The sequence below is a fragment of the Saccostrea echinata genome, unplaced genomic scaffold (genome assembly GCF_033153115.1).
Source record: "Saccostrea echinata isolate AGI-Se365-2 ecotype Australia unplaced genomic scaffold, CSIRO_AGI_Sech_v1 ptg000054l, whole genome shotgun sequence".
NCBI lineage: Eukaryota > Metazoa > Mollusca > Bivalvia > Ostreida > Ostreidae > Saccostrea > Saccostrea echinata.
Genome location: NW_026889803.1, coordinates 11,034,627 through 11,055,000, shown reverse-complemented (window position 1 = coordinate 11,055,000; position 20,374 = coordinate 11,034,627). Strand labels below are relative to the sequence as shown.

General features: G+C 32.0%; 1 protein-coding gene and 1 long non-coding RNA gene across 2 annotated transcripts in view; both read right to left on the bottom strand.

Annotated features, from left to right (window-relative positions):
* Nucleotides 1–316, bottom strand: part of LOC133171951 (uncharacterized) — an 858-nt gene extending 542 nt beyond the window's left edge. Inside the window, exon 1 of the long non-coding RNA XR_009718893.1 lies at nt 101–316. This is a non-coding gene — a long non-coding RNA (uncharacterized LOC133171951). The remainder of the gene's footprint in view (nt 1–100) is intronic.
* Nucleotides 317–5,611: 5,295 nt separating this feature from the next.
* LOC133172548 (uncharacterized) lies at nt 5,612–18,835 on the bottom strand. The gene is made up of 13 exons (XM_061307463.1): nt 18,631–18,835; nt 17,939–18,107; nt 17,214–17,369; nt 15,842–15,980; nt 15,292–15,394; nt 13,260–13,355; nt 12,556–12,649; nt 12,066–12,143; nt 9,640–9,731; nt 8,722–8,821; nt 8,417–8,485; nt 8,210–8,301; nt 5,612–6,462 (listed from the first exon to the last, which is right to left on the bottom strand). Exons 1-13 carry the CDS (start codon nt 18,771–18,773, stop codon nt 6,387–6,389), a joined length of 1,407 nt encoding a protein of 468 aa, XP_061163447.1. The 5' UTR covers nt 18,774–18,835; the 3' UTR covers nt 5,612–6,386.
* Between the last annotated feature and the right edge of the window lie 1,539 nt (nt 18,836–20,374).

The following is a 20,374-nucleotide window of genomic DNA, read 5'->3' as shown; positions in this document are numbered from 1 at the left end:
ATATGACATACATGCTCAGTGCATCTACTTAAATGCTCAGTGCATCTACTTAAATGCTCAATTCTTGCAAATAGTTAGCTAGCAATTTTATTCATCATACCTGTACTTCTGTACCCTTAAAAGAAATCCAGGGGTTGATGCTAAATCTTTCTTTAAGCCAATTGACATTCTCTCTGCAAATTTTTAATTTATATAAAAAAAATAATTGATATAATATATATAATCCATTTCTGCTTGATGCAGACCCCCAAATCATTAACCAAAGTACATGAAAGTGTATACATTTATATGATAAAACTACCAGGTAATGTTTTAAAACAGTTGTTGACACCCTATATTATTTCCAAGACATTAATTTCACTTTTGGAAGACATGCTTCATAATAAAATCATAAAATTTTGACAATTGAATTTGGAATGTTCAAATAGTATATATTAATTCAGATTGCAAAAAATTAAATAGATTCGGATACAAATGTACAATTTTTGGACCAAAAAATCTACAGACAAACAAACAGGCAGAGAAACAGACATTGTGAATCCAGTATATCCTAAAACTTTGTTGGGAAAAATATAACAAAGTTTATTATACAGGGTGTACTTACCCTTTTTTGAAGCAAGCCTAGGATACTGGTGTCTGTTCTTCCATTTTATTAATGAGAGAGGCTGACTGTATATTGAACCTATATAAATTATAGAACAAATATTCACACAGTATAAATATTTTCTAGACATATATCTAATCCAACTAAAAGTTAAAAGAAACTACAAAAGAGAGTGAGTACAAGTCTTTAGGTTAAATTCTCTAGTGTTGAAAAAAAAATCTATAAATGTCAATTTATATACATGTAAATAATCAAATGAAATTAGATAATGTACTTTCAATACACATGTAATAGTACCTTGAATGTCTGATTAAGCTAAAAGTCATTATCCCCCAGAAGATGATGTATAGTTTTATAGTTCTTCATAGTTTTTATAGCCAGCAAGTTCTATAATATATGCCTTACATATTTTCACATGTTTTCATACTATATATATTTATTAGTGTCCTGGATTTTTTTCTATAGAAAAAGAGTTGGATTAATTTAGTTTTTGATATATGTTTAAGTCATTACTTATATATACTGTGATGATTATTGTATTTATTTATTTATTTTACCTGCATTGTGATCATGCATCGTCTGCCAAACCAGCTTTGGGTCTAAATCGTCAGTCAAATCAGCTTTGTGTTCAATCGTCAGTCTAATCAGCTTTGGTTCTTTGAACAAAAAAAATACAAAATAGCACTGTGACACTGAACTCCAGTTCCTAAATACATTATTTAAAACACGTTTCTCATTAATTTGATGAAAGAACCGAATAAATAACGATCTCAACAAACATTTTACGTTAACTGCTTTACAAGGTTTCTACTTTCACTTTCATATCGAATATAAACTGATAAATATTCAAGCGTAGCTATTAACAAAAGGGAAACAAATCTGAAAAATAAGTGATGCTAAATGGCCTAAACATTCATCGTTAACAAACAAAATTACTTATTGATACCTAGGTTTATCGGCTTTTTACGAACTGCATTAATCTTAATAACAATTATATACAAGTGATGAGAATACTAGAAAGTTTATACTCATCTGTAACCGTAATGAAATGATCTAAACACAATGAACTAGCCTTTAAAAAGTCTTTCAAAACGTATCCGAGATCACTTACTTTTTCCAACACCCAACTCTTCTGCTGCAGAAGTGACGTCAAACATGACGTACACTTTCATCTGATAAAAACCAAAACCGGTCCGTAAATAAAATGTGGAATGATTTTAATTTTACTCATAAAATAAAACCAACCATGACAGTTTTTGGATAAAATACAAATCAATTTATTCTTGATGAATTTTGTTTTTCAAGAAAACAAATTTTGAATATTTTATGAAAGGGTTTTTTTGGGGGGGAGGGGGGGGGAGTGGGGGGGGGGGGGAGTAATAGATTACTTATTCCCTTTTTATCCAAGCTTCTTAAGGAATTTACACACCTTGATATATGTTATTGAAATTATTTTTTAATCATGCAGTCTACTTGTTAAAATACATGTATAACACCAACTTATTCACATTAAGCTTAATATGAAATTACTCAAGTGTTAACTGATTAACATTGAATAAACGTATTTTTTTTTATCTCATTGAATTAAAATAAAAATGAATTTTACCTGTTTATAACAAGGACAAATATATAAACACTCACAGATCTGTTTCATTTGATTCTCATATGATAATTCTCAAAGTATACATAGGATTCTCATATGCAATATCTTTCATATGTGTATCATATGTATATTGCTTCATATGATTTACATATGTGTTTTCATATGATCCACATATGATTTGCCACATATGATACTCATATGATTGAATATACATATGATTCTCATATGATCCTTATATGATCCTCATATGAAGGGCAATGCATATGTGGATCATATGTGGCAAAATTGCCTATGTATCTCTTAAAAAAATAATATTAAATTTAATATAATTACTGATCAATCACTCTCACCACTAGTTTTACTTTTTTTTATGTGACATACTTTGGTTAGATCATTGTATAACTGCTGATCTACTAATTTTACTTTTTTTCTGTGACATACTTTAGTTAGACCATCATATTTTACTTCTTTTTCTGTTACATACTTTGGTTAGATCATCGTATTTGTGACATACTTTTGTTAGATCATCGTATTTGCAGGGTTCTCATTAAGTGCCGGTGACCGGCGATTTCGCCGTCTATTTACACAATGGCGCCGGTTACTTCACTTTCAAAAATCAGTATAATCATGTCAAGAAAAATCAGTATAGTGCAGCAGAGGTCTTCGGTTATCACGTTTGTTTTATCAAACGTAGTGAATAAAAAACGTAAACATAAAATCGTCATTTGACGCTTTTCTTAACAGATTACGAACCCTTTTTTAAACGTGGTGATGATTCCGGAATTGCGATCAGTCTGGTGTAAGTTTTACTAAGTGTTTTTCATTTCCGGTTTTGAAGCAGCATGGGCGATGGCTGTTGCCAGTGCTGGCTGCAGCCGAGAAAAATACAGATGTATAACTATTGATTGTGATTCAGGCAGCAGTGAGGAAAGTGAAAGTGAACTAGAGCTAGAATATGAATATGAATTTAACTAAAAAATGGTTTCAGTACAAATAAAATCAGATTCATTAGTCAGTCTATAAATTTGTGTCATATTTTTCTAACAAGAATAACCAGGGTACCTATTACTTTCTGAATGGATTTCAATGAAACTTGCAGATTCTTTATAATTGTGATAATACATGTACATGTATCTACTCAATAAGCTGCAGACACTCAGACTCTTTAGTCTCCCATACACCTAAACAGAAATATTAATGCATTTAATCAAAAAACTGCTACAAAAATCATTAATGCAACAAAAATTTGTTAAAAAAATCTTTATTTACAACAAATTACAAACATCCAAGAAGTCAGATGGATAGGCCGAGTGCTACTTTTTTTTTTTTTTTTTTTTTTTGCAAAATGGGCTCCTTAAATGTAACATATTGAGAACAAATAAAAATAAAATTCAAACTAGAACTGTCCAAAAGGGACAAATACCCCCCGCTGGGTTTTCTAGATGTGAGAGGTGTTCACAATTTCCATAAACTTTTTCAGTGAAAATTTAATTACTCATTATATTTTTTTTATACGTCCATCTTAAGACGGGACGTATTATGTTATAGCGTTCATGTCCGTCCATCCGTTAGCTTTTTCATGTCCGGCTCATAACTTTAATACTATTAGGCCTAGAATTATCAAAATTTGTCAGCTGATACATCTAGGGTAGAAGGTGTGTCGCACATTAAAACCAGGTCGCTCTGACCTTTAAGGAAGACGCTATGGCCAAATATGGAAAAATCATAACTAGAAAACCATTAGATTTAGAATCAAAAAACTATGTCTTTTAACTTTTAAATTTAAATACACATTCTTCCTGAATGAAATAAGAAAAAAAAATGATTACGCATTTAATATGTTTTCGTATCTCGGATGTCGACTTTATCATGTTTTTACGGTTCGGTTCGAAGTTTACAGAGCGCATTTCGTATCCTGTTCTGACAAAAAAGCAAGTAACACGCGAATGCTGGATGGAAAACTACAAAAATTTAGAATGATTTCGATAAAGAGAAAGAACAGGTTTTATAAATAAGATTTTAAAAAATAACTTCTTAGATTTTTAATAAAAATAGAGGGATTGCTGAAATAAGTTGACCTACAGTCTATATTGAAGTCATGTACGTATAATAAGCTTATACACATGTATGTGTTTGGTTATGCAGTGAAATCTTGGACGTCAAGTCTCAACTCTGATATCTCGACACCTCGGATATCTCGACATTTTCCGATGGTCCCGTCGATGTCGAGATAACGAAGTTTACCTGTATATCAGTATCATGTTTCCTCTACCATGAAATCAAATCAAAACCAATTCTTTTTCCTCAATTCATGAAAATTTTGCTCCTCAGTAAAGAAAAAGGATGCATTCTTTAATATTCAGCTTCACTCCTTTTAATTTTTCACATAAATTGTGTATACCGGTAATACATGTACATGTATTAACTAATTAACTGAAGCTGAAAATCTTTCCCTTGGTACAGACTCCACAGCAAGCTACTGAACACATAGAAATAAATTACAAGTCAAAAACATTCTATAATTCTTGACATCTAAGTACGCAAACATCATCTCTTGGTAATCAGCAAGAAGTAATGTTTATTGCTCATTCTCTGGATAAAGGATATAGACTGATTGTTACGGTAATTGCTTGTCTCTTTGACAATGCATTTCTCTCGTTAAAAAGAATAACCTTAGCTTATACTTACACTGGCCAAAATTTCAAGTGTGAATACAATGTCAAGGTTAAAAGTAAAGGCTTATGCCCTGAAACTTTTTCTTAACACTGTCTAATATATTGTAAAAGCTTCCAGCGGAGACTGAACAGCATATAAAATTACAAGCGTGACCTGTCTTCTTGACTTTCAGGGACTGTTCATGAAGTTCTAAAAGGTACAGTTTTCTCGCTAGTCCAAGCCACAGCAATATTTTTTGGAAGTTTGTACGTAATATGAATGTAAATATAACCATGTATGCCATGAATCTGATGCAAGATCTAGGTTATTGCGAGAAAAAATGATAAAATTCAAAGCTTCTTTTCAATCATTAGCTCATACATCTGTGTACCAAAGAGGTTGCACATAGCCATCCTTGCCTATCATCATTTGATTAACTTTGTCACATAATAAAAAAGTCTTCAATGCTTAATTAAAAATTTAAAACAAATACACATTTAACGCCAAAGTAAACTATATAAAATGACAAAAAAAAACAAAGAAAAAAATGTATAATTTAATATTTTGTATAAACTAGTAAACCTTGTATTTAAAGATTTAAATTTTTACAATCAATACAGATTTTAAAAGGTTCAGTTCATAAAAATGTATAATAATTTAATATTTTGTATATACAAGTAAACATTGTACTTAAAGATTTCTATTTTTACAATCAATACCGATTTGAAAAGGTTCAGTTCATAAAAATGTATAATTAAATATTTTGTATATACCAGTAAACATTGTACTTAAAGATTTAAATTTCTACAGTCAATACAGATTGTAATAGGTTCAGTTCATAAAAAGTAACATTTTACAATTATATGTACATGTATATCTTTTCGGAAATGGAAAAGAAATAAATTCAAATTATAGCTTCAAAATAGAACGAACAAGATGTGAACAAATAATAAATATAAACATTTATCTAAATCAATCTTGCCCAGAGATTTCTAAGATCTGTCCAAGATCAGAAATACACATCTTCACATTTGCAGAAATTAACGGAATCTAAAAAAGAGAAGTTCTGAAGACACAATTTTGGTACCCTTCACATAAAAGTTTATGCTTGCTAAAATTTCAGAATGAGAAATGTTCAGTTTGTTTCGGTTGTTTGATATGTGTGCCACCAAGTTAATGAAAACTTTTTCAATTACAGATGACACATACAGATACTCGGTCCCATCTTTGCATTTCAGACTGCAGAATCACACCGTTCCATGACATTCAATCAATGCTGGTGACTCAAGTAATATCAGGTGGTAGATTTGAAATAATGTTTTCCTGGTGTATAATACAATTAAAAATGCAGGATCTAATGCTATATCTGAGAAAACGGAACATCATCTCCTTTGGTGCTGCACACAAAGCATTCCTATGCTCCCAAATTCCTGTGCTGTTAGCTATGAGACCTGAGAAAATTTCTTTCTCAGTGATGCAAACAATTCAACCTCTTCTGAATCATTTGATATTCCTTGCAGCTTTTTACTTCTTTAAGGAGGCTTCGTAACATTTGACACTAATCCTGTCAGTTTCATTGTTCTCTTCCAAAAATTGTTTCCTAAAAATTTAAAGTACCGGTATAAGGAAATGGTTTAGAATATAAATGCACCCCAAGTGGCAATATTAAAAAAGATCAACTTGAAATTTAGAATGTCTCTAATGATAGTGAAAAGAGGGGGTACCTATTAGTCAGGGGCAAGCATATTCTCTATAAGACCTAGATACCATTACAATAATTTACTTCTAAGAGGTACCAGTGTACCAAGTTTGATGTTTGTCCAGCCAGCAAATGATTCTCAAGATATTAAGAGGACCATATCTTCCTATGTTCAGAGTAGATTAACCCTTGACCTAAACTTTGTGACCTCAAAATCAATATGGGTCATTAACTATTTAGGAGGTACCAGTGTACCAAGTTAGATGTCTGTCAAAAAAAATCTGTAAGTCATTTATTTCTAAAATTCTGCATCATTTTTAAGTTCTAACATTAAATCTGGATTCTACGATGCAAATTAAACTATATCCAATGAAAAAACCGTGATTAAATTCCATTCAAATAGGATTAAGCCAGGAACTATATTTTGAGGCGGAAGCTTTTTTAGAAGAAAATGATCATTTTTTTCCCTTTTGAAATATATACAGTACTGTTAAGCTTAGATTCCTATTTTTCCATGCTGATTGCAAACAGAGATGTTTTTTGCAGTGAAATGTTCATGCTGGTTCTGAAATATCTATTAAAGTATTTCTTATAAATTCTTTCATTATATTGTGACAAATATAGTATATATATTCTGAAATTCTAGGAAAAAATTGAGCCAATTTTATCATAAAATTAAAACTTTTTTAGTAATATCTAAAAATTTATATCATAGATCCCCACTTTTGTTTTTCTTTTCTGAATATAATAAGATAACTTTGATCAATCTGCCTAAATTCAGCAAAAGTTTAAGACTTTAAAATAATTTTCTTGCTGGTTAAATTTTTAATGCCAGAAAAATCACATTTTGTGAGTGCAGAAAGGTCAATTAATTAATTTGAAACTTTTTCTTAGTCACAACTTTAATGTGTCTCTTTTTAAATAGACTAATAGTTTATTTTGTCCCATATTTATTTGGATAAAAACTTTGGAGGAAAACGTTGAAGATGTGATTTTTGATTAAGACACAAATTTCAGTGCGAAAAGGTCATATTAAATGTACTGTAGCGCCAAAAAAAGCATATTGACCCCTATTTTTAGTTTTGATTTTTAATTAAGCTATGTGTGTAGAAACATAAAATAGACTTTACAAAAAAAGTTTAAGACTTTAAATATCAGGATCCAACCTCGTTAAAAGTAACAGAGTTACAAAGGGACCAAGGTCCATTGCTTTTAAGGAATGGAGCGCTACAAGTATATATTAAGGAAGCTCTAAACACTAACAAGTGCTTTGACTGTATATAATTATAGAGTACAGAAAAAAAGAATTGTGCATGGTAAAACCATACATATTTATATCCACATTTTAGTTTTAGAAAAAAACTAATATTCATTCATTCATGATGCAAAATGTTCCTATATTCAGATATGAATCCTTTTTTTCATAAATCATCAAATCTACAATACAAACTGAATACAGATTCCCATTGTCTTTTTTTTTCTCTCCCACTCCTTTTGGCTTCATTTTCAGCAAGGGAATTCAAAATGGTGCAAATTCAAACAGACATAGTTATCTCTCTTTTAACATAAAACTAAACTCAACATAATTCTAAACTTCAAGTATCAAAAACGAGTACTTAATCACCAGAGAAAATAAGTAGTGCCTTACCATGTAACGGGGTACTTGTCAATGATATTGTCCCATGTGAAATCTACTTCAAACTTATTCAGTGTCCAGCTTAAAAATTTGTTTGCAAGATTCTGCAAAGAAAGAGAATGGCATGTTCTTTGTCTACACATTTTATATAAGGAAAAGAAAATCTGGGGGGAAAAAAATAATGACAAAACAATTCAAAAACGGAATCCAATTTATAACCTTCCAATCTTGTGTTGTTTCATCATCAAGTGACAGCCATCTTTGAATCTCATCTATTCTTTTTTCCATCTACTCAAAGAAGATAGATAATTCAAGTGTCAAGTTTTGACAAAATTGACAAATATTAATAAAATGGAATTTTCATCTTGTTTTATATTTTCAACTGTTCAAATGTATAGTTATTTTGATGCTATTATTCCTCATAAATTCACAGGAAAAACGTTTCCTTGTAGTTGCTGGAAAAAGAATTTGACCATGCCTCGACCTTTTCCACTTTTGCATTGATATAAACAATGTTTTCTGACCTTGGTTTGGATTCTGGGTAAAGAAAATGGTTCAGTCTGCTTTTGTTTAACGGTACAACCAGATCGTAATTTTTCCCTTATTGCTCGACACATTATATACCTGAAATTTAGACATTTTTAATATGAATAGCAATATAGGAAAAAAACATTATTACTCCATAAATATAAATATTATGCAAAAGTTTCTGTGAAAAAACAGTAACAAGAAGCAATGCAAATTTGAAAAGACAATTACTCTGTACAGACACAATGTCAAACAAGAGGTCCATAGGTCACCATTCCAAATGAATTTATATCACTATTACATCCTCCAGTCCCAACCCCCAAACCCAGGGGTCAGGATCTTAAAAAGAATAAACACTGCAAGAAAATACTTGCATATGAATCTAACAAGTTGCAACCTTCTTGATATTTTGTTCAAGAATTTTATTTAAGCTATAAATACATGTATGCCCCTTGTAAAATTCTGAACCCCTGTTATGGCTTCATCTATCTTGAACACTAGGTTTAATATTTCATAATTAATGAATTGATACTACCCTTCATTTACTAAAGGGTCATCATTATGGTTCGATTGTTTTAGTTCTAGGTGGAACCTGAGGCCTCAAGCTAGGGTGCTTGCATATATTTTTACAAGTTAACTTGTCATTATAATCCCCAAAAAATGAAGATTTTACTTTATATTTGTACAGAATACTTGAACCTTAATAGAACAATTATCTTATTCTTTTACAAAGTATAACTGTCTTTATCTAAGTTTGCTTTGGGGAAAATCTGGTTGAATTAACCAGTGGTTTTTGAAGGAGTTAGATAGTTTTTGGGAATTAGTTAATTAAAATGTTAATAATCAGACAACAGATGAATAAATTCATATAAAAGAAAACTCCATTATCAATTGATATCAAAAATAAAAATTACCAAACAGTTTTCTTCTTTAGAAGTCCAATAACTTCTCCCTGTTGGTCCATGAAATAAAGGACTTCTCCCTCACAATCAAACTCTCGTCTTATCTAAATTTATAGTGCAGAAATAATTTCACTTCCTCATGTGGTTTTCTTTCCTTAGTTGTCATTTTAAAAAAGTAGAATGAAAGCACATACTACAGCTTTCTAATAATTGCTAAAAATATGAAGGTACATGTATTTTGTCTTGAATAAAAATATCTAGAAAACTGACTTAATTTTTGAAGATTCATGAGGACAATGAACTACGACGCTTCACAACGGCATATTTCATGAAGCGCGTTAGCTTCATGATAAATATGCCGACCTGAAGCGTTGTAGTTCATGTACCTCATGAATCTTTAAAAATTAAAATCATTTCTTATATTTACATTATTTTTCTGATGAGTTGCCACAAATTACGCCATTCAAATATCATTTTTAAAGCAAAACAGTTTGCACTATACGTTTGACGTCAAGTACCGTATTATGACGTAACAATGGATATATTCATGCTCATCCATGGTAGTTCATGAGAAAATGAACAGTCTTCTAATTTGCAAAGAATCTTAAGGAATAATATTGGGAAATATAAATATTGGAAGATAAACATTGGCTCAGAACTCTTTATCTGACTTATATGCGAGTTATAAAAAAATTGGTATTTTAACAGGTCAATCCCTCTAATTTAAGCTTAAAAAATACAACCGACTTATAGGCGGACCGACTTACAGGCAAGTATATACGGTATGTCTTACAAAACCAGAATCAGAATTTTCTGTATGTTTCAATTATCTTGACCTTTTAAGCTTAATTTTTTGAGCTGGTGGCCTTAAAAACTAATTTCTCCTCTGATTATGTAGAAGAATTCATATTGAAAAAAAATTTCTGCAGCACAAAAAACAAAAATACAAATTGACCTTGAACTTGAGTGAATGACCTATCAGTCTATAGATATCTTCTAGCCATTGTTTTCCAATGTAATGAAAATATACCTTTTAGGTAAAAAATAAATATATTAACTTTAAGTTACTTCATCACTGACATATGTAATAGCCAATATATCAAGCTTTGAATCTTTGATTTTTATTTAAGGGATATCAATCAATGTCTCTAATCATTCTTTTTACTACATATTGGATATCAACATTGCACCTAAAATATCCAAGATATTCCATTGCAATGGTGTATATGAGTTACTGTAAAAGTGGTTATTTACACTGGTTGTTAAGTACGCGTTTGTGACTGTCAAACATTACACGTGGGTGTAATATACGCGGTCGCACAAGTTACCGAGAAAAATTTACGCGGCCATCGTTACTAACACCGAGTTGTTCCCCTTTGAAAAGATCAAGTAGTTTACACGCATGAATAAGAAAAAAAAGAAATTAGAAATAATTACAAACAAACAAAAGAAAACAAAAAGAATTTATACTGATTTATATCGATATGTGCATGTTCCTTGGATTGTTAAATATAATGGCAATCTGCACAGTTAAAAGCGATGAAGTGTGAAATGTATTGTAATTATTTACGCAAGCTCAAACTTCAAAGTGGGATCTACTTACCTGTATCTGCGTGGCGAGTGTTGACAATTAATTCAATAGGTATGTTTGTAGTGACTGTGAGCTTGTGTAACATTTTGGACTAATTATTTGAAATTAAGAGGGACGTACATAAAAATGAAATGAAAATGAGTGTCGATGTTTTGATAGTGTGAAGTTGCTTTGAAATATTTAATATGAAGATGCATTTTTCAATGCACAATTATAAAAAAGAACACTTACGTTTTCATCACTGTTTATGATGTATTTATCTACTCACATGCGTTCAATACCACGATTAATATACGACAGGTTCGACCGATCTAACAGTATTAGTGACAGCTGTCAAGAATGAATCCAGAACTTTGAAATTTTGTGATCATACACGCGGGGGTATTCTACGCGGTTCTAAGCTTACCGTGTAAGTAGTGTAAATTTCCCCCACGCGTAAATAACCACTTTTACAGTATCTTGATCTTTAATGGCTACCCAGGCCGATATTCACTGCACGTTGAATCCCAAACCTATGTGTGTTTCCGAAAACATTCGTCTTATGCACATGAAGTCTAAATGCTACAAATTATAAGATTAAATTTATTACATCACAATGGTCATATAAGTAATTTTGACCTCTGATTGTGACTTTCCTTTCACCATCCTCTCCATTTAGAATACGTGAAGTCTTTGGTTGAAAGGTGCTGAAGATATTACATCACATAAAATTGTCGAAAGACAGATGGATAGAGCAATTACTACAAGTCATCTTCATTTTGTTGCAGGGCCCCTAATTATCCAAGCTAACCAAAGCTAAAGCCCTAGATTTTCATTAAATGTTCTCTACACAGTTATCTGCCCTTACCTTTGTCATTCTTTCATCTAAATCTGATGTGGATATAACATCATAAGATACACCAGATAACCCCAAAGCGTTGGCAATCTGAAATACAGAAAAGCAGATTCTACTGGACATGCAAATACAAACTACATTTCCTCTCTGCCTTCCGTTGCCATGTAACAAATATAGAGAAAAGTGAGAGGTATGACTCAAAATATTTTTGAACATTCAATTAGAAAATTTAGAAAATACATGTATATAGAAATTCAGCAATGCCGTGTATGTTACAAAGAGATGATAAAATTCATAGAAATATTGCATATGACTAATTATCAGCGTATTTGACATGAGAGTGAAAAAGGCTTTCTGTTGAACTGTGAAAACTAAGGTATTAATTCTGAGGTCAAAACAAATGGCAGAAATAATTCGAATACTTGATTAGCGATGATGACAGGAAAATTTTGTTTCTCCTGGTACCTTTTTTAGTAAACTGATATGATTTTATAATGCATACCTCTATACCAATGTGAGGAGGAATAGCTCCTAAACAATCATCATCAGTTGGGTTTAAATCAAATTTTGTCCATGTGATAAATTTCAGCTCTGGACTGAAAAATATAGATATAACTGTCAGAATAAATCACTTTAAAATCACAAAAAACAAAGGCAGCACCACCCCCCCCTTCCTACTCATATTCTTTGTCATCTTGTGAGGATCACCATACTGACACTATAAACACTACCCTTCTCAGCCTTCCTTTCTTATTTGAACATGTATTTCATACACTCTGAGGCATAACAGAAATCTAATAGTGCAACCACTAAAATATGCTTAATTCTTGGTATTAATTAAAAATCAGAAATCCTAATCCTTACACAGATCATGAAGTTGACTGCAAGGAAAAAAGTGATGCTTTTTAGCATCAGAGGTGTTTAAGGGTTGCATGGTTGCAGCTTAATGATCAATTAAAAAGAACAGTGGCATCTTAGAACTGAGCAGAATCAGTTCAAATCCTGTTGTGATTTTTAGATTGAAATGCCTAATTATGAATACATGAACATAAATGTATATTCAATAAAATTCATGCATAGTTTTCAGACAATAATCCTTCCAGTGTTCAGGGATTGATATGAAAATTGCCATTAAAACATTCATACAATATATATATATATATACAATTTAAAAACATTTCTTATACATATATGTATAGCAGATACCCAGAGAGGTAGGACAAATTTACGATGTGTTGATGATCGGGAGCCAGGATTTCAAACACTGCAGTATAACCACTCCAGGCCATGAACTCCAACAACCTGTTCAATAGAAATATAAAATCGACTGTTACCAAATTGTCATACTGACTATTTTTTGAAAGAAATATGGTACATTGCATGAGAAAGTACTAAATAATCAATTACTAAGTACTTGAACTGGTCTTTCATCATGATTTTTTCCCCTATCATTTTAACAAATGTTAATCTAGAATTTTGTGAACTTCATGAGCTGTCATGCCTATTCTTCTTTGCCAAGTAAATAATACTGAATTCTTTTTAGATCCCCTGACTAAAAGTTATACATGTTTTTGTACAGTTCTTTGAAAAGAAATCAGACCTCTGAGATGAGTAACATTTGAAAAGAATTTCAGAGAACATATGCTTATTTATGGAGAATGGAGAATATATATCAATGAACAATATACAGTAAAACATGCTTAAAACAAAGTGCCAGGGATGGATGATTTTGCTTCATTATGTAACAGGAGAGGAGAAAAATGTGATAGACCAGACTGGTATTCGAACCTGGGCCCCCTGAATCTCCAGTCAGGTGCTCTACCAACTGAGCTATCTGGCCACCGGCGATCGAGCCCGACTGACCGGCACAGTCATATAAACATAACTTGTTTTATTATATACCCAAGTGTGTATCACTCAATTTTACTGTAGATTACATACAATCATGTGATGGTGTGATCTGATTTTCCAGATCATCACACTGTGGTTTTCCGAATCCATATCACCCCTCTCTGAAATTGATGATGTAGTAAACAGAAACATGATGTTATTTTTCTTGCGCATCAAAAAGTTCCTTTACAAAATGCTTTGTTTAATGGAAAAATATTATATAATTGATCTCAAAAGTTTTTTAAAAAAAATATTTTGCTAGTTGTAAGGGGGGTATATTATATAAATAGTGCACGTTTTTGAGGGTAACAGTTGAAATTGACACCCCAAGGAAAACCATTGTCAACCGATGCGTCAGCGGAGGTTGACAATGGTTTTCCGAGGGGTGTCAATTTCAACTGTTACCCTCAAAAACGTGCACTATTTATTTTATTATACTGAATGTCTTATTGATTTTGGGTGTCATAAAAAAAATTCGGAGATCGTCGTTAAGTTCACGCTTAGAAAGCTTTCAAACTCCCTGCTTCTATTTTTCTCAATAAGAAAGCTTCGGAAAAGATTTACCAACCTCTTTATTGTTTGTTTGCTACTCAAAAAGTCCTTTATCATCTAAAGTTTGCACTCGCAAGGATGTTTCGTCTGTCGTTTGTTGTTTTCTATTCGGCACACCTCGTCCGATTCATACCGTTTTGAGAATTCTACGGTGAACCGTACGCGCATGATTTGAATGCATGTGATATTTTCGTAATGTTACCCGTTGTCAAGTGTGTTGCTAACGCTGAGGGTAACATTACGGATTGTTAAATGCGTCTAAACCAATCAGATTTTAGTATTTAACATGAAAGTATAATAAAAAAAATTAATCATTATAACAGTGACTTGATCCGAAGAGCTGTATCACGTTGAGTTGACAGCCGCGGATCATCAGATCAAACTTGACGCTTAATTCGTGTCTCGTTTGATCTGATGATCCAAGCCTATCAACTCGACGTGATACAACTCTTCGGATCAAGTAACTGTTATGATAATATATATATATCCATTAAGATCACAATATATTAAAAGCCATGGGAATGAATATTAGTTTTCTGTCAAAGTCAATTCATTATAAGCGTGCTTTACTGATATGTGTTGCTGTATTCAAATTCTAAAGTAAAGATTCTTTTATTAAAATTTGAAGGAAAAATTGTCTAGAAATTAAAGCATTTGAAATAACAGTTAGAATAGATAGATTGCAGAACAACACATTTTAACAAAGCATACTCTTTTCTGATCTTTGACCACTAAAGCTTAAAGCAGTTTGCACAAAGATGCATGGATTCAAGAGAAGGGGGATAACTCATGATACCTGTGCTTAGCATCCTCTCCCATTTTGTCCAATGAATCAACAACTGTTGTACACACTTCTCTGGCAATACGAAACCTAGGTTCTCCATACTTTTGTATATCTTCTACATGTGAAAATAAAAACATAGTTACATATATTCTTCTAAATACAAAACTTTTCTGTGTCAGGTTTTTATGTATTATGTGTTTGAACCATTTTCTCATAATTATCCGTCTTTCCCCCCAAAACATTGATTTCTCTCTTAATATTTGAATACATGTATTTCACATCCCAGAATCTAATAATTGATCATATTTCATAAATAACAGCAATCCAAATTCTCAATTCTCAGAAAATATATAAGCAGAAAAAGAATCAATATTTCATCTAAAACGGTACCTTTACAAATACACCCCTACCTTAGTCCTGGACTCAAGATTCCAGAATTTGAAAACTGAACACCTTTCAATAATAACAATCTAAATTCTCAACGTCAGAATTCAAAATATCAAAGCAAAAGGAACCTTGTTATGTTTACTGAAATACTACAGTTAAAGTAACACCTTCCTACCTTTAGTCCTGAACATCATGTGCACATTTTTGGATCCACCACACATAATGTACTCCCCATCAATCATACAACAGCTGAGGTGGGCTGCCTCTCCGTTGGCTTTCTTTGTTGCTATGACTTTTTCAGCTTCTTGTATAGGCTAAATTCATGTAACAGATAAAATCATTGTGCTATCCTACATAAACTCAAGATATAATTATTCTGAATGTTTATTGAAGTTTAAAAAAAAGGGATAAAATTCAAACAAGATGTGTTTGTGAAACATTGATGCCCCAAATGGCAGCTCATAGCCAAGGTTAAAGTTTTCCAAAAGAAGGTTTTAACTCCAAATTCAAGAGGTCAAAAATGTTAGTACCCAATGAAAGTTCTTGTCCCAAGGAATACACATTTGAAATATAAAAGCCCTAGCACCAATGATTCAGAAATTATGGCCAATTATAATAAAGTCTTTCAAAACTAGGTTTGGCTCCAAGATAAAGGTCAAGATATCAAAAATGTTAGTACCCAATGAAAGTTCTTGTCACAAGGAATACACATGTGAAATATGAAAGTCCTTGCACCAACTATTCAGAAGTTATTGCCACGGTTAAAGTCTTTCAAAAGTAGTTCAAACTCCAATGTCAAGGTCAAAAGGTCATAGAAATTGATATCAAAAGAAAGTTCTTGTCACAAGGAACACATATGTGCAATATGAAATTCTAGCACCAACTGATTAAAGTAATGTCCAAGGTTTAAGTTTTTTAAAAGTAAGGCAAACTCCAAGGTCAAAAATGTTGGTTTTCAAAGAAAGGTCTTATTACAAAGAATACACATGTGAATTATGAAAGCCCTAACATCAACTGTTCAAAAGTTATGGACAACTTTCAAGTCTTTCAAAAGTAGGTTTGACTCTAAGGTCAAGATGTCAAAAATGTTAGTGTCCAAAGAAAGTTCTTGTCTCAAGGAATACACGTGTGAAATATGAAAGGCCTAACACCAACCATTTAAAAGTTAAGGTCAAGGTAAAAGTTTGGTAAAATTTTGCAAAATGGGTCAAACTCCAAGGTCAAGAGGTCAAATAAATTAAGGTTTTATCAGAAGGAATACACTTGAAATATGAAAGCCTAGCACCAATCATTTAAAATTTGGTTAAAGTTTTTGCAGACAAACAGAAAGACAGACCAAAAAATTATATGCCCTGATGTTACTTGTCAAAATATAAAATAAAATGTGCACTGAATCAAGTGCACACAGATTGACAATCAAAAAGGCAGATAAAACAATACTTTATCATAATGATGATATATTCTAAGGCAAGAGGAAGATATCCTTAGCAGAGCAGGAATGGATCTAATATCATGAAGCTTAAACTCTCAAGTGGTACATTATTTACTTTAGTAAAATATTTCTTCCAAACCAAGTTGTCTCCCATATCTCGATCATCATCATCCCCCAGCCCTCCTGTAAATTTCTTCATTGCTTGCAGAACACATCGTGTGCCTGCTTCAGGTCCTCTGTCTATGTGTAGAAAACTGTTCCCTCGTGCTACCTACAACACAGCAAGCAAAAGACACAAAGGGATAGATTTCATTTTATATTTGTAATTTAGCCTTGTTTTCAATTTTGATCAGTTTTACTAGTAATACATGGTAATATTTATTGGGATCCCTGTATTGGGAACACGTGTTCACTTTATTAGACTCAGGACAACACTTTGAAATGTTTGGTATATTTTTAAAGGACCAGTACAAGTCAGGCCAAAGGCAAGTCCCCCCCCCCCCCTTCCAGAGATCGTTTAGCCTCATTTCTGACAAGTCAAGCCCACATATTCATCATAGATATATAATGTAGAAAAATATGTATGTTTTCATTATGGATATATAGAAAAACATACATTTTCTCACTAATTGAGTTGCCTTGAGATGTGGCAAGTGTTCATGGGAGAGTGATTTGATTTGATTTAATAAGCATATTTTATTGAATCATAATCAACTGGATCAGACATAAGTTTTTCAAACTTAGATTGTCCTCTCCAAGATTGGAGATTTTTCCAGCATTTATTTCAAAATATATAATGGGGGAAAAAACTTCCTACATGTGCATTTTTGAAACACAAACCCTTTTTCTGATTTCCTTGTTTTTGTCATATATAACATCATCTGGACCTCGTCTAGCGAATACTTTGACATCAATTATTTCCCCTTCCAATCCATTAGGAAGTACTCCTATAGGGATTCCAGCACTGATGACTTTTAAGTGGTTTTCATGTCTGGCCCATCTCAACCAACTAAGATTACAGAATTATTGTTCATACATTTTTTAAAACTCACACAAACTTAATTCATCAGAATTGAAAATTAACTATCTCATCATACAAGTAGTTTTATTAAGCATATATCCTTGCTTAATTTTGCATACAAGCAGCGTTCTTTTTAAATAAAGTATGTCGTTGTTTTTAAATAAAGTGTGTCCAAGTTAAAGATAACATACAGTTTGACTAAAATCAATTAGAAACAAGTAGAAAAGGTAGTCGATATTTATGGTCCTAGGAAAAAAATTCCCTCTCTATATATAGAAAAGGGGTTTTTTTTTACCCAAGGGCTACATGTATACGACTTCAAAAAAAAAGGAAAAAAATCAAATATCTGTGTTTCAAGTTATCAAAAGTAAATCGTCATACGGGAAATAAAAAAAAATTCAGTAAAACAATGCTTTACGGTATACCATCTTGGAATATGTTTGCTTAGATATATTATTGCCTTGTATGATGAAATGATAGGAAATGACCATTTGAACAAAGAATTACCCACCTCTCTGTTGCTATTTGATTTGCTTTTACATCCCTCGTAGAGGTTATGGATAATAAATGTTGTCTTACACCTTTACACAATGGATTACCTTCTAATCTAGAAGAAATGTAATCTACAATATCCACAACTTTGCAGTCCGCCATCGGGCTGCTTGCTACTTTCAGTTTGGGGGTCCGATCGGAATACCTCAGTACTTTTCCATCGTGTTGATTAAAAAACCTCGTTGCTACTAACAATTATGTCAACACGTACTTGTAAACAGAGACAGATTTTAAAACAAAAAATTAAAATAAATTTAGAATTGTTTACCATATGAAACACGGTACACACAGGGCTATGGTCTGATCTTTTTGCATCTCGTTGAAAGAGTGGGGTGTTGTCCTGTCATGCAGTCTACTATATCATTTTTAAAAACTGTAAAAGCAGGGATCTGTGTTAGTTGTGTTGGTGTATAGGTCCCTGGTTTAAGCCTCTTTTTTTAAATTCATTTATTCATTTTTTTCATGCATATGATTTTTTAAGTTGTACAGATCACTATTTCCTCACAAATCAATATTTCTGCATTAAGCATGACAGCACATGCAAAACACTTTTTTTTCCCAGGCCGCATCAAATATAAATATAGAAGCAGTCTGTCACCACAACATTGATAAACAACTTGATGTCGACGGATGTTTTTATAATAGAGAGTCAGGCGCCCAGTCCTACCAAAAAGGTTTCCGATAAAGTTGATAGGACTGAAAGACACAGGCCTTATTTATGTAAGGCTGGTCAAAAGACGCGGGTTTATAATTATAGAAGGATTATGTACGTTAATGTAACTTTGGATATCTACACTGTATATTTTTTGTGCGTGCTTTTAATTCTCATATCTAGGCTATGTAATATACATGTATACATACCTTGATATATATCCTCCCATCGATTAAAACAAAATACATATTTCAATATATATCCTCGCAAAAGGTAGAATATTCCTTTATTTAAAAAATACCATGCATTTTCAAAATCTATTTTGATATCTATCAAAATCATCACGACTGGCTTTATTTTACATATATAGATGTGCAAAAATTGCTACATATACTATCCATTGTTTTGTCTTTTCCTTACTGTAATCATTTCATGTTTGTCTATTTTGGGTTCTAAATTAGTAATAACTATTCTGTTTTGTTACGTTCTATACTATGTGAACAATTATAAACGAAAAGCAATAAAGTTAGGGTCGTTATATAGCGAGACAAGATTAAATACGTTACTGACCATTTTCTTATTTATTACATTCTTTAAATGGTCAAATCGCCTTATAAATGTTAAAGTAACATTTCACAGGCATCACAGGGCAGAGAGTTCTGTTGCTTACTGTAACTGTCTAAACATTAATAAAGTATGATCTTGTTTTTATTTATTTCCTCGGGGCATCCAAGCTGCACATCATATCCAGATTAAATATTTTTGCACTAAAGCATGAAAGCATACACCCTCATATCAGGAGTCTGTGGCAACTCGTTGCCGTGGGACGACGTAGAGTTGACACAGGACCCCTGACGTTGTGAGGATGGAAAGCAAATAATCATGGTGAAACTAAATTCTACTACAAGTCATTAATCAACATATATACCGTTGCGTGGATATACATGTAAGAATTACAGACATTTACTTACTTATTTCAGAAAATACATGAATTAAAATTTGATCATGTTCATTATAAACTAGAGGTACTGTGAGCACTGAGCTCACAAAA